At 49.7% G+C, this 15,094-nt stretch overlaps 1 protein-coding gene across 1 annotated transcript in view; it reads right to left on the bottom strand.

Annotated features, from left to right (window-relative positions):
• Positions 1-15,094, bottom strand: part of SMCHD1 (structural maintenance of chromosomes flexible hinge domain containing 1) — a 2,317,253-nt gene that overhangs the window by 398,755 nt on the left and 1,903,404 nt on the right. Inside the window, exon 43 of the mRNA XM_078687460.1 lies at positions 4,508-4,617. Coding sequence (XP_078543586.1) covers positions 4,508-4,617 — 110 coding nt within the window. The remainder of the gene's footprint in view (positions 1-4,507; positions 4,618-15,094) is intronic.

Genomic DNA, 15,094 nt, shown 5'->3' with positions numbered 1-15,094 from the left:
GGAGTCGAAGACTCGAAAAAATGATCTAACGGGATCAAAAAAGTTTAGTCCAAAAATGACTAAGGTACCCGTGTTGCGGATCTGCGCTGCTGGCGCGGAACAAACAAGAACTGACGTCAGCACGCGGAGGCGGCGTCTAAGTACTCCGATGACGTCATCACGGCGCCCACGACACAGATGACGGACGCGGAGCCGCAGACGACGCCTACCGACGCGCAAGGGTACTGCTATGCAAAAAATTCCGGATCTAGTCTGACGCCTGGGAATATTCTAAGGTAAGGAATCTAATACTAACCTGTTTCTTTCAGATTGGAGGCTTAGAGCTAAGAGCCTGTAGCTCACTAACCCTCCTGGCAGAAGTAATCGCAATCAGAAAAATTGTCTTGAAGGCTAAAAACATCAATGTACAACTATGCAGTGGCTCAAAGGGGGACCCCATCAGGGAAGTAAGAACTAAATTTAAATCCCAGTGAAGCATGATAAATGGAGTGAGAGGAAACCTGTTAGTGAGATCCTTAAAGAATCTCATGACTATGGGAGACTTAAACAAAGAGGGTTGGTCTGGTAAGCAAAGAAAGGCTGACAAGGCAGACAAGTAGCCTTTAACAGTTTCTAGTGAACAACCCTGTTGCGCCAAGGAACGAGAAAAACTCAGAATATCAGACAAATAGGCCTGCAAGGGACCCATTTATCTCTCTCCACACGATTTAACAAACCTTGCCCACCTACCAGAATAAACAGATTTGGGGCCAGATGTATGACCCTTTTTTGCGCTAGCAAACGTGAGATCGGCCCGTTTGCGACCGCAAAAATGGGTAATAGCATGTACAAACGCTATTTTGCGAGTCACTGACTTGCAAAATAGCGCTTGCGACTCTCGCTATTAGGAAGGGGCGTGGCTTCCTAATAGCGAGACTCACTAACAATTGTTTTGCGACCACATTTGCGGCTGCAAATCACTCACAAGTTACCACCTACTTCAAGTAAGTGGTAAACCACTCGCAAACGGGAAGAGGTCCCCAGAGGACCGCTTTCCCTTTGTGAGTGTGTGAGGAAATATTTTTCAAGAGCAGGCACATGATGGAGTGCCATCATGTGCCAGCGTGAATGGTTGACCAACAGTATGCAAGAAGAGAACAGACCGAGCAGGTGTAAGACCTTCAGGACTGGAACAGCTGCTACATCTTGAAACATTGAATCATAGTCTGGATGTCTAGAATCCTCTGAGGAGGCAGGAAAGCACAACTCACAGTAGTGTCCAGTACTGCCCCTATGAACAGGTTGCGCTGAGAGGGTACCAGGTGAGATTTGGTAACATTTGTCAAAAAATCCAAGTTGAACAACCGCTGTGTTGTTACTTGCAGATGATGCCGCACCATTTCTGGCGACTTTGCTTTGAGCAGCCTGTCATCTAGATAGGGGAAAACAGGGATCCCTGACCTTCTGAAATGTGCTGCCACCCCCACCATCACCTTTGAGAAGACCCGTGGTGCAGACGTAAGACCGAACGGAAGGACCGCAAACTGGTAATGTTGAGATCCCACCGCCAAACGGAGATACTTCTGATGTAACTTCAGCAAGGGAATGTGAAAATATGCATCCTGCAAATCGATCGACACTAGTAGAATCTGAGCTAGGGTCAACATCTTGAACTTTTCTTGCTTGAGCTAAAAATTCAAGATCCTGAGGCCTAGGATCGCTCTCAAACGCAGGTCCTTTTAGGGGATCAGGAAATACCGGGAGTAGCATTCCTGATTCCTTTCCTCCTCTGGAACGAACTATCACACCTTTCTGCAGCAAAGATAGAAACCTCTGTTGCAGGAGCAATTGATGGTCCTCCAAACACCAACCCTGGCGAGGGGGAAAGGAGGGGGAAACTCCAGGAAAGGAAGGGCTTATCCATTTTCTACGGGATCCAAAACCCAGAGATGTGATGGAACAGACCTCCAATTCCATAGAAAATGGGATACCCGACCTCCCACAGGACCTACATGCTCTAAGATGGGTATCTTGAGCTGCATTCCTCTGGAAACAGTTGGAGGAACAGGAGAAGAGGAGACTTGTTGGAGAGTTGAGCCTTGCAGGCGACCTCTGCCCTTCCCTCTGTATGATCGATACAGCGGGTTCGCCTGCTGTTGTTGTTGCTGCTGCCGGGCCCAAAATGGAGTAGCCTTGCTAAAGCCCTGAAATCCTCTGTAACCAAAGCCTCTAGGTTGAGACTACAGACCTAGTGAGCTAGCAATGGCTCTTCTGTCCTTAAAGCGCTATATCGCTGAGTCCGCTTTGGTTCAGAAAAGTCAAGAGCCATCAAAGGGTAAATCCAAAAGGGTGGCCTGCACATCAGAAGAAAAACCAGACCCTCTTAGCCAGGTGTGCTTCCTAGTCGCCACTGAGGAACCCATCACTCAAGCCCAGACCGAAAACCTTGACTGGTCGCAGCTTGAGTGTCCGACAGAACCTCCGCAAAGTAGCCCTGGAAACCCTCTGGAAGTTTAGGGATCACCTCCCTAGTCCAATTCATCAATGCATGAAAGTAGAGACCCAATAGGCATGCTACATTCAATGATTTTAAAGCCATACTGGCAGATAAGAATACCTTCTTCGCTAATAGGTCCACCTTTTTTGAATCCCTATCTCCAGGTGTGGACGGAAAAGAGCCAGAAGATTGTTTAGACTAACATGACACCTGAGCCACCAAGCTCTCAGGAGATGGATGTATAGATAAAAAAAGCTGGATCCCCTAGCGCAACTTTGTACTGCCTTGCAACCGATCTGGACACAGCAGGGGCGGACATAGGTTTTTGCCATACCACAAATATGGGCGCCGTTCAAGCCTCCTTAAATGGGAGCAGAGGCTCTGTCACAGATGAAGGAGGGTGAAGAACCTCTGTCAAGATGTTTGATTTAATCTCCGCAGAGGGCAACTGCAAGTTCAGAAGATCAGCCGCCTTCCTGATGATCGAGTGGTAGGAAGAGACCTCCTGTGAAGGAAGACTCTGTGGAGAAGAGAGTTCGCACTCTGGCGAAGTTTCTAGCCCATCAGCTTCCTGAAGCCCTTCAAACTTATGCATGGGTTCCACAAATTCCCCCTTCCTCGGCCTCTTCCGGTTGCTCTTGGATTTCTTCCTCCTCCTGAAGCCTCTGTGCCTCCCTTCTTGATCTTATCTTGGGAATCGCCGTTGGCGGCTACAGACACGGCGCCAGTGACTTCGGAAGAACCATCAATGGAGACCCTTCAGGGATGGTCCGGGGCGCTGCATGAAGTCGAGACGGCGCCAGACCGGAGCCCGATGGTGTCTGAGAATATTCCATCCCTCCCTCCTGGGATTGTATCGGCGTCGAGAACCTCGGCGTCGGGAGAGGCCAACTCAGGGTCATCGGCATTATCGGCATAAAAGGTACCTGGGCATAATGAGGTGGTAAGTCAATGTTAAAAGAAAGTGGTCCCATGGGGCCAACAGTGCACAAGAAGGATTAGCCGCCCTGGCAAACATGCCATACACCGCATTTAAGAAATGCTTAGGATCCGTACCTGGAAAGGGTGGGTACATATCCAGTAAAGACTGCTCCCCCGGAACCGCATGATGTTACAAAGATGGATCTGGCTGTGGAGCCGGAGATACCGGGGGCGGAGTGGTCGGAGGTGAAGGCTCCACTTCCCTGGGCGTCGGAGAGCACCTCGGAGTCGGTGGATGAACCGGAGTCACCTGGGGCAAAGGTGAGACTTCATCCTTTCTGTGATGCCGTGGAGCTGGGGACCCCGACTTCGGCGACTTGTCCTTAGAAGAACGGCGCCTGGAGCCATGACGGCGCTTCTTCTTGTGCTTCCTTGACAACTTCGAGGTGTGCGCAGCCGGTGACTTGGACTTCGATCCGGTCCTTCTTCGTCGTCTCTTCTGCTTCTTTGCCCTGGCCATAAACAATTTAGCTTCCCTCTCTTTGAGGGCCTTCCGATTAATACGCCGACACAAAGAACATCCTTCGACATCGTGGTCAGACGAAAGGCACCAAAGACATTCATCATGGGGGGGGGGGGGGTCTGTGATGGACATATGACCCAGCATTCCTTACAAGGTTTAAACCCAGACTTTTTCTGAGCAGTTATCGCACTGGTACAATTACAGAAGAACCTGAAACAATGTTAAACTCCTAAGAAAGGGAGAGTCCCGGAAAAACTGTTACGCGAGACGGTGCGGGAAAAAGGGAACTCACGTCAGCAAGCTGGCAAGGTCTTCTTATGGCTCCAGTGATGTCACACAGGGTCGATAGTGGAGCTGTTCCATTGTGACGTCCTCGTCGATGTGGGAGAGCTATGGAGAAAAGTTGCTGTGTGATGCTGCGCAAGGGGTAATTCAAAAGGTGAGGAATCCACAGGCAGAGGTATCCATCAGAAATACATACTTCATGGGTTTCAATTTAGAACAAAACAATTGCTGCTATAGAAAAGAAATACCATTTGAGTACAGCGGAGCAAAAAAAAACATGCTCATTTACTTCTAACTCCTACCTATTTGACACTCTTCCATATGCTCTGGAAACACGAGTAGATCTCTAGCATATACAGGATTCCCAGTAGGTTTGAAAACACTTCTCCCATTCCTTATGTGAGGTAAGGGTCTGATGAAAAACAAGCATTTATTTACAGGTTCAGACAAATGCCAAAAGAAGAAAAGTCAAATTGTGTAAAGAGTTTCTATGTCATACAAAACACTGGAGATATTTCTTGTCACAATACTAGGCACACAGTATATGATACCATTTTACAACATGTTTTTGTTTTAGAACTAGTGCATATAGTGACAGCTATAACATGGAGCCTGTTTTTCACACTGTGGTTGAGACAAACCTGGATTTTAGAAACGCAAGATGACAGTAAGTTTAAGATGTTGCTGATAAATTATATGTCAAGGTTAACATTTTAACCATCACTGTTGGAAGGGAAAGGTCTGATTACCATAAGCAAAAGATCCTACACTGAGATTGCATACTGCACTTAGCAGTTCTATGAACCTCTGTGTGGCTTGTATTTGGGCCTGCAGAAAAACTACGAGTGAGAGCTTTTCTGCTCACAGTTAGTACAGGTAGAGCATAGACTACATCTTTTCAGTGTATGCACCGTCAATCTACGCTAGCATGAGCCTTCCCACCAGAGGCTAGGCCAGAGACAGCTGAAACATTGACCAGGGTGAGGTTGCTAAGTGCTTCTGTTCTGGATGGGCCGTGCAAGACACACACCACCTACAGTCATGCATGCCACAATCTAAGCCGGCCGAAGAAGGCTGAGCCACTACAAACTAACACAGCAAAATGCAGTGCAAGTGTGCAGTATTGTGGGAGAACTGGGAAATTTAGAACTAAATTCTTGATCTATTGGATTCAATCTAAAAAAAACTTTACGGATAGGTGCATGGAAGTACAGAAGGGCATGGTGAGAGACATATCGAAGTTCCCAGCAGAAAGGGCAGATGAATCTCATCTTGCATAGGTTTTATTTTGCTATAACTCCTGACCATCAGGGAACAGCCAAGAAACTACGTGCTGGCTCTATCGTACAGTGATAGCAACCATCACGAGAGGCTACCCATATATTTTCCAGTCAGTTTTCTATTTAGTCTTCAATTGTGTTAGAAGTAAAATGATTTTTTCTTAAATGCAAAAGTCCTGGCTGGACAATGATTTATTTATTCATACTACTTACTATGTTTGAAGTTTCAACCCAACACCACCTCCCTAAATAAGCATTGGACCGATCAACTCCTCTAACTTGAAGGTCAAGTACTAAAGGGGAGAATCTGGTGCTTAATTTGGGTTCAACACTAAAATAAAGCTGCACGATAGTAGTGTTTAATAGTCTCTCATGTTTACAAATTGAGCCTATTAAATACTGTTTGCCCTGGAAATACTGAACAAGTTCTCACAATCACTCTGTAATCCGCTCCACAACAGAGGTGGACACTTGGGCCTGATTATGAATCAAGCAGAGCAGTATCACCTGGGAGAAACCACTCAGTTTGATTCCAATTGGGATGGTATTTCTGCATCCAAATGTCCAGGTCTGCCAAAACCTGGCCTTGCACTTTTGGGTCCAGAAAAACAAGTTACTTACCTTCGGTAATGATGTATCTATAGGAGATATATATATATTAGATTCCTTACCTTAGAATTACCCCCAGGCGTCAGACTGGATCCGGAGAATTTTTTTCATAGCAGTACCCCTGCGCATCAGTAAGTGCTGTCGGTCATCTGAGCGTTTGACGTCGGCAGTGTGATCGCCGGGATGACGTCTCGGTATCTACTTAGACGCCGCCCCTGTGCGCTGACGTCAGTTCTTTTACATGGCATTCCACGTCAGGAGCACGGAGCCATGCAAGACATTGACCACTGGTGCACAAAACTCAGTCCCTGAAAGGGTGTCTCTTACTCTAGAAGTCAGTTCGCAGAAAGGGAAGGATGGGTGGGGCGGAAAGGAATCTATAACTAATATATGTCTATTACAGATATTACAGCTATATCGTTACCTAAGGTAAGTAACTTGTTCATCTGACGGATCGTGCTTACTTGCGGCTTTACATTTTGCCAAAGAGACCGAACTTGAATCATTTCTTTTCTTTGGAATTTTTTCATCACTAATTCTGAAATTGATTGAGGGTTACCAGTATTTAAAGAATCAAATTACGACTGTTATGATGCCAATGAAGCCCTGAGGAAGTCCGGTAACGGACGAAACACGTTGGCTATCCATTTTAAACAGAAAATTGAATAAAGAATTGATCTCAACTGAAGAGCCTCCTTTCACTTTTTCTTGGGAAAACGCTTAACTATTGTTGAATTGAATGCAATATAATTATTAACCAGAATACTTAAATAAGATGTTGAATATTTGAAGGGTGCAGTGCTCATCTTTTGTGAAAGTTATAGATTCCTTACCTTAGAATAGATAACCCAGCAATACCAACCCCGGGGGTTGGGTCTGCGAACTAAGTTCACACCAGACAGTCCTGGAGAACTGAACGGCCAAAGAAGCAGTCTCCGGACTTGGCTGTCCAGGCAGTAATGTTTAGTGAACGTGTGCAGTGATGCCCACGTAGCTGCCTAGCAGATGTCACTGAGGGGGACTCCAGGTCCCAAAGCAGTAGTGGCTGCCGTCGCCCTAGTGGAATGGGTGCACAGTTCTACCGGAGGCTCCTTTTTCACCAAGAAGTAACAGATCTTAATGCAAAGGACGACCCATCGAGAGATGGTCAGTTTTTGCACGGCCCGACCTTTTTTGGGCCCACATAGCTAACAAAGAGTTGATCGACTAACTGGAATTGTTTTGTGCGATCAAAATAAAATGATAACGCACGTTTTGGATCCAGATGGTGGAGTCTCTCATCCTCCTTGGAAGGATGCGGGGGGTGGGGAGAAGGTGGGCAAAGTGATGGTCTGTCCTATGTGGAAAGTGGTAACCACTTTGGGAAGAAAATAAGGTCTAGTTCGAAGGACAACCTTGTCTGGATGGACAGCAAGGAAAGGAGGTTTAGAAGATAGAGCCTGAAGCTCAAACACCTTCCGAGCAGAGGTGATGACAGAAAAGCAGTTTTTAAGGTCAAGAGTCTGAGAGGACAATTATGTAGTGGCTCTAAAGGAGCACACATAGGGTAAGTTAAGACCAGATTCAAGTCCCACTGGGACATTACGAAAGGAATAGGAGGAAACAGGTGAGTAATGCCCTTAAGAAATCGTCGTTGAGAAAGGGGAAGATTGGAACCTCTGATCTGCGTAGATGAGTTGCGACCACCGCCATCACTTACGTGAACAGTCGAGAGGCGCTGGTAAGGCCAAAGGGGAGCACGGTAAACTGAAAAGGCTCGTGGCCTACTGTGAACCATAGGTAACGCCTGTTGGCTGACATGTGAAAGTTAAGCGTACTGCAAGTTCAATACTACCATCCAGTCTCCATTGTCGGGGGCAGACAGGACCTGAGCTAATGTCAACATATAGAACTTCTCCTTCTGGAGGAAGCGGTGGACGTCCCTGAGAGCCAAGATAGGACGCAGGCCTTTGCCCTTCTTGGATACCAGGAAGTACTGGGAGTAACAACCATGACCTACTTCTGGGACAGGGACTCGCTCGATAGCTCCTTTGGCCAAGGGAGCCGTAACATCCTGATGGAGAAGGGCCAAGAGATCCTCAGACATGCAATGGAGTGTTGGTGGCATGGAGGGAGGGGTAGTCTTGAAGGGGAGGGAGTAGGTCCTTCGGACTATCTGCAAAACCCACCTGTCCGACATGATGTTGTGCCAGTGGGGGAGGTGATGGCGGATCCTGCCTGGCAGCGCAGAGGCTGGGTAGCTTGCGCCGGCATGTGGCCCTGGGTGGAACGTGGTGGGGCACCACTTCCACAGCCGTGAAAGGCAGACTAAACAGGGCGAGAGGTGGCAGTGAGGTCCAAGGATCTGGCCGTAGCTCTAGAGTCCTTGTCAGCCTTGTCGCCAAACAGGTGACGGCCATCAAAGGGCAAGTCCAAAAGGGTTGATTGGACATCCCCAGAGAAGCCAGTGGACCTCAGCCAGGCGTAGCACCTCAGGGCTACTGACGTAGAAACCGTTCTACCCAGCGATTGGCGGTATCCAGGCCATATCAAATGGCGAACATTGCTGCGTATCTACCCTCTGCAACCGCACAGGAGAGTATGACCCGGGCCTCCTCCGGGTACTGTGGCAGCACTTGCGCAAGCGTGTTCCACACAGGGTGGGTGTAACATACCAAGAGACATGCAGTGTTCACCGACCGCAGTCCTAAGCTGGCGGAAGAAAACATCTTCTCAAGATGGTCCAGCTTCTTAGATTCCCTATCTGGGGGAGCAGTAGGGAACACGCCTTTGGATGTTGAGGCTTAGACCACCAAGCTCTCGGGAGTAGGGTTTTTGGGAGTGGAAAATCGGGTCGCCCGGATCAGGTGATGTCGTCGGGAAATCATCCGATCCACAGGAGCCCCTGTGCTGGGCTTGGACCAAGTGCCCAGAAGGATGTCTGTGAGGGCATCATTGAACTGCAGCAGGGGCTCCGACGAGGCCACTGCCGGCTGAAGCCAGGAGGTTAGTCCTTACTGCCGCCGCAGGAAGCTCAAGCTACGCGACCCCACAGCGTAGGAGGCTACCTCCTCTGTGCCACGGTAGGGGGAGAAAGCATACTAAGGTTTGGGGAGGTATCCAGACCACTGGCTTCACCCAACTCCTCCCTCCAGTACGGCTCTTCAAGCTGATCTACCAGAGGGTCAACAGACCCCTCCCAGTCCTCCTCACCCTCCTCGGGCTGCCGCTCAGGACGATAAGGAATGCCAGGGTAGAACCGTGGTACAAAAGTACCAGTTGGTGCCGGTCTGGCTCCGTGTCCAAGTCAAGAGGGAGGCTATGGTCGACTCCGGCCGGGGACACAACCAGCATCGAAGGTGGGAGAGGCGTTGTAAGAGGAATGAGTGCTGGGGGAGGTGTTGTGAGGTCGAGCGGCACCAATCCAGACACAGGCCTGGATCCCTGGGGGCCCTGCGGCTCCGGAGCCGCTGGCATCTTAGGCCTAGAGCCCCCAGCCAGGTCTGCAGGGCATGAAAGTGTGCCAGCGACGGCGCTTCTTCGCCTTCTTCCTGTGCTTAGACTTACCCGATGACGAAGACTTCGTGGAGGAATGATGGTGGTGACTCCGCGACCGATCCCGCGACCTCCCTCTGGACAGGGACCTTGAGTAGCGAGGAGCTAACTGCTGAGCCCCCAGAATTTTTTGGGACCACTCCCGCAAAGACTTCGGGTTCATGGCCCGACAGTCTGAGCACGACTTTGAGTTATGGTCACGCCCCAGGCACCAGAGGCACACGAGGTGCGGGTCCGTGACTGACATCAACTTGTGACAGGAGTCACAAGGTTTGAAGCGGATCCAACGATGGAACATCTCTACGTGCAACAGGAGTCAAACGACTCAAAAAAGATGTCGACAAAAGCAGATATAGAGTTAAGGGTACCGCTCTCTTCGGATCGTCGCTGGCTGGCGGGGGGAAAAGGAAGAACTGACATCAGCGCGCACTTGTGGCTTCTAAGTAGATATCGCAATGTCATCCCAGCGATCACGACGCCAGCGACAAACACAGCGTCGACCAACACCACTTACCAACGCGCAGGGGTACTGCTAAGAAAAAATTATCCAGGTCCAGTCTAACGACTGGGGTAATTCTAAGGTAAGGACTCTATAACTAATAGTCTCTTTCAGATAAGCTGGATATACTGTCTGTGATTTCGCACCGATTAAAACCCGGCTGGGCTGGTAGCTTTTGTGGGCAGCAGCACAGCCCAGCAATAACCTGCATCCTAAAGCACCATGGAAGTCTTGTTCATATTCCTCCATCTTCTTGCTGCCTTCCCTGTAAACTGCACTCATCATAAACATTTACAGCTGCAGGTCTTAGGCAGTTACATGGAACTGACAGAACCACCAATGCCAGAATGACAAAAAATGGGAAGCTGCCCATGGTTCCCTGCCTTCTTAAACAAGCCTAGCCTCCAGATGCACAAGTTACTTACCATCGGTAACGATATATCTGTAAGAAACAGTAGTTAGTGTTCGATTCCTTACCTTAGAATATCCCCAGGCGTCAGACTGGATCTGGAAAGTTTCGCGTAGCAGTACCCCTGCTCTTCGGTAGGCATCTTCGGCGGCTCCGTGTCCGTCGTCGGCGTCGTGGTCGCCGGGATGACGTCGGAGTACTTAGATGCCGCCCTCGCGCGCTGACGTCAGTTCTTGTACATAGCTTTCTGCCAATGGTGCCATAAAACTAGGGCCCTCAAAGGGAACTACCTTAACTCTAGATATTGGTTCGCAGAACGGGGAGGATGGGTGGGGCGGTAAGGAGTCTAACACTAACTACTGTTTCTTACAGATATATCGTTACCGAAGTCAAGTAACTTGTGCATTTGAAAGAAACAAGTTAGTGTTGGATTCCTTACCTTAGAATAGATACCCCCGCAATACCAACCCCAGTGGTGGGTCTGCGAACCAAGATCACACCAGAAAGTCCCAGAGAACGGAACGGCCGAAAAAGCCATCTCTTCGGACTTGGCTGTCCAGGCAGTAGTGTCTAGCAAACGTGTGCAGCGAGGCCCACGTAGCTGCCTGACAGATGTCCTGCAAGGGGACTCCCCGGCCCAGGGCAGTAGTAGCCGTCGTAGCCCGAGTGGAATGGGCCCTCAGCCCAACAGGAGGCTCCTTTTTCGCCAAGGAGTAGCAGACCTTGATGCACAGCACGACCCACCGAGAGATGGTCCGCTTGTGCACCGCCCGTCCCTTCTTAGCGTCCACGTAACAAAGAGCTGGTCGTCCACCCGGGACTGGCGTATGCGGTCTAGATAGAACGAGAGCGCACGATTTGGGTCCAGACGGTGGAGCCTCTCTTCCTCTTTCGAGGGATGCAGAGGCGGAAAGAAGGTGGGCAAGGTGATGGACTGCCCAATATGAATATGAAATCAATATGAAAGGCTGTAGCCACCTTGGGCAGGAAAAGATGGACGAGTTCTCAAGACAACTTTGTCCGGATGGACAGAGAGGAAAGGAGGCTTAGACGATAGAGCCTGGAGCTCACTCACTCTCCTGGAAGAGGTGATGGCAAGCAGGAATGCAGTCTTAAGAGTTAGAAGACGAAGAGGGCAATTGTGAAGTGGCTCGAAAGGAGAGCACATCAGATAGGTTAGAACAAGGTTCAAGTCCCACTGAGGCATCACGAAAGGAACAGGAGGAAGCATAGTGCCCAGAGCAGAGCCCTGCTGGGAAAGAGAAAGAAGAAAGAGGAGAACCTCTGAAAGGGGGGCAGAGAGTGGATCCACAGCCTTTGCTGTGCACCATGCCACAAATTTGTTCCACCTGCAGGCATATACCGATTTTGTGGAGGGACGCCTGGCTGCGAGAATCACATCACAGACTTCAGGAGGCAAGTCAAATGGCCTCAACTGTCGCCGCTCAATCTCCACGTATGTAGGTGGAGACTGGACAGGTTCGGGTGGAGGACCGTCCCCTGCTGCTGCGGCAGAAGGTCCTCCCGAAGAGGCATACGAATCGGGGGATCGACTGACATGCTGAGTAGCTCTGGATACCAGTATCTTCGTTCCCAGTCCGGAGCCACAAGGATGACTTGGGCCCAGTCGCGCCTGATCTTCTTTGGCACTCTGGGCAGAAGTGGTATAGGCGGAAAGGCGTACAACAGACCGCAGCTCCACTCGCGATGAAAAGCGTCTCAGAGCGAGTGCCGCCTTGGAAATTCCAACGCGCAGAACTGATGACATTGCGCGTTCTCTTAGGTGGCGAATAGATCTAACGAAGGCTCTCCCCATCGCCGAAAGAGGCCTTGCGCCATGTGAGAAGTTGGCCTGATATATGATGCTCACTAGTTCTAGTGATCACCTTGTATCAGTTCAAACAACCCTATGGTGATTGGTTGTAAGTCAACCTTATAGACCAGCTATCCTAATGGTAGCATGGACAAAGCAGTCTTAGGCTAAACTCTTTTGGCATGTGAAGCCAGCTGTTTTACCACATATAACCCCTTGAATACCAGATGAAAGGACACTACACAGGTTGTTATGAAAATAAACAATATATTTATTAATAACAAACACCTCTGAACTCTTTATGAGATCAGAGGGCTAAGCACATGACAATCTCTTAGGAAAAATACGATAAGTTGCACAAAATTACAATGGTGCCCTAGGGGCACGGCAAACCGTATACGAAGTAAATGGTATAAGGAGATCGATAGAAGGAATGGAGCTGTCCAGAGGCTGTAGGATCGCTGGGACTACACTACCCTAACTTTAGGTAAGTAATAGGACACTAAGAGAGTCAATCTACCCTTGAGCACCGAAATGCTGTTGTTACCTCACCCACGGGCTGCGGGTGCATAGGTGCGAAGTCGTGTCGGGTTTCCGCGTTGAAGTCAATGGAGCCTGAAAGAAAAGATGCTGCAGGCGACCAGGAGGAAGATGTCCGGTGTGATCCGAGGGTGGATCAGGAATGCTGTAGACCTGAAAGCAGAGGGGACAATGTTCAAAGTCACTAGCCAGTGACTGGAGTGGAACCAGGAAGGAACCAGATGCTGTTGTCACGATCAGGTGAAGAGTGGACGCTTGACTCTGCAGCCACGTGGACCAGGAGGTGTCTTTGACGACCAGGATGGAGGCACGAGCTGTCCCACGCAGGCTCTCGCTGTCGGCGGTGTTGGTTCTGGATTCGGCGTCAACAGGCCTTGGCAAAGGCAACCCACGCGGTGAGGGAAAAAGGCGTCTGGTGCGGACCAGGAGGGTCCGGGGTACTTCCCTTTTGGAAGGAAGCAAGGGCCAGTCTGGAGCAACCAGACCAGCGGTGTAGTTTTCAAAGATCGTCGTCTTGGAGGTCACTAGCCAGCCGGCAAGTGACCAGACAACGCGTCGAGCAGCAAACAGGTAGAAGGGCCCCAGGCAGATCTCGTGGATGCTGGAGGGCTGATCTTCGGTGCAGGAGCTGCTCGGGCTGGGGCTTCTCAATCCCCAAAGCACTTTGTCGAGGTTACCTCAGAAGTCGTGCTGGAAGCGAAGTGCAGTTTCTCCAAGATGGCCGGTCCCACGGGTCTCGTCGCACCCACCGATCTCAGCTGTGCTGCAAATGTTAGTGGAGGTCGGAGAGGGCTGGGAATCCGGGTCTCGTCGGGCTCTGAAGTCTGGATCCTCGAGGGAAGACGACAAAGTGAAGCCGCTGGACGCTTGATGGTGCCTGCTGGTGCAGGGTGGACACTCCTTGCCCACAAGGGAGATTTCTTCAGTCTTCTGTGGAGCAGAACGTCGAAGTCCAGAGTTTTTTCTTGTAAAGTTTCAAGTCAGGATTAATCTAATTTGGAATGGGACCAGCTCCTACCTTTATCCTGCTAAAGGGGGCTGTACTACGACTAGGTCCCTCCTATGGGTGGGACCAGGAAGGGGGTGGTTACACCCCCTATCCTTTGTCCAGTTTCGCGTCAGAGCTGGGGCTGGAGTGCCCCAGCAACTGGTTTGAACCGGTGTATGCACAGGGACACCTTGTGTGCCCCAGGCATGTCTCATTCCTTTCGGGCCTGTCCTACCTAATACACAAAATCCTGTCTGGGGTGGTGCCTGCACCTCCCAAGGCAGGAAACCCTTTGTCCAGGCCTCCCTCGCTGGAAGGACTCCCAGCAGCAAGAGGTCAGACTTGTATCTGTGGTGGCAGCATCCATTTTGTGATGCTGAGGCTCTGCTTAACTTTAACCGGGGTTCACAGTTACATACATGTCGTGTCCCTCTAAAAGGGTGGAATGCTACCCCCGTCGCCAGAACTGGCGAGGGAGTAGTATTCCAATTCGTATGACACCTTACTCTACATGTTTTGATAATGCTATACCAACGTTAGCAATAACCGCGAGGATTATAATGCACTTAAGAGTATATGGTATAGCGTTATCATGGAAACAGCTAAAGGACTTGGTTCCGAAAGCTGTAGACAGGCTCAGCTCATGCTAGAGCACCATCTCACATAATTCCAAGCACTCTGCCTTCAGGATTGATTAGGCCTGCCATAGGAGTGACGTATAGGAGTATATGTGTCCATTTTGGGGTTAGATATAGGTATACTATATCTACAGCAAAGGGTGATTACACCACCTTGCCCCAGCTGTCTTAGCAGCCAGTTGTGTCAGTTTGGATGGCCAGCCAGGGGTGGCAAAATACATGCTGCAGCCCCTGGTAGGCCCTGGGTACACCTATGCCCTGGGTACCTAAGGTACACTGTACAGGGACTGATAAGGTGACCCAGTATCCAATTAGATATGTACCTAAGGTACATGGAGTCCATTTTAACAGAGAGAGCAGGAAGCCTGGGGTCCTGAATAGCAGGATCCCAGGCCAACTAAGTAAAAAACCAGCAAAACACTAGGCAAAAAGTTGGGGGTAACCATAGTCAGATATCCACCTTCCTACATAATCCCCCCCCAAACGAAAGGAGATAAGGCTATCCTTGACCAGGTAAGCCTATATTGCCTAAGTGGTCATATAAGGAAGTACCAGCACTGGCATGGTTACCATCTATCT

The sequence above is a fragment of the Lissotriton helveticus genome, chromosome 4_1 (assembly GCF_964261635.1).
Source record: "Lissotriton helveticus chromosome 4_1, aLisHel1.1, whole genome shotgun sequence".
NCBI lineage: Eukaryota > Metazoa > Chordata > Amphibia > Caudata > Salamandridae > Lissotriton > Lissotriton helveticus.
Note: the sequence above shows the minus strand (reverse complement) of the source record. Positions and strands in the feature narration are given on the sequence as shown.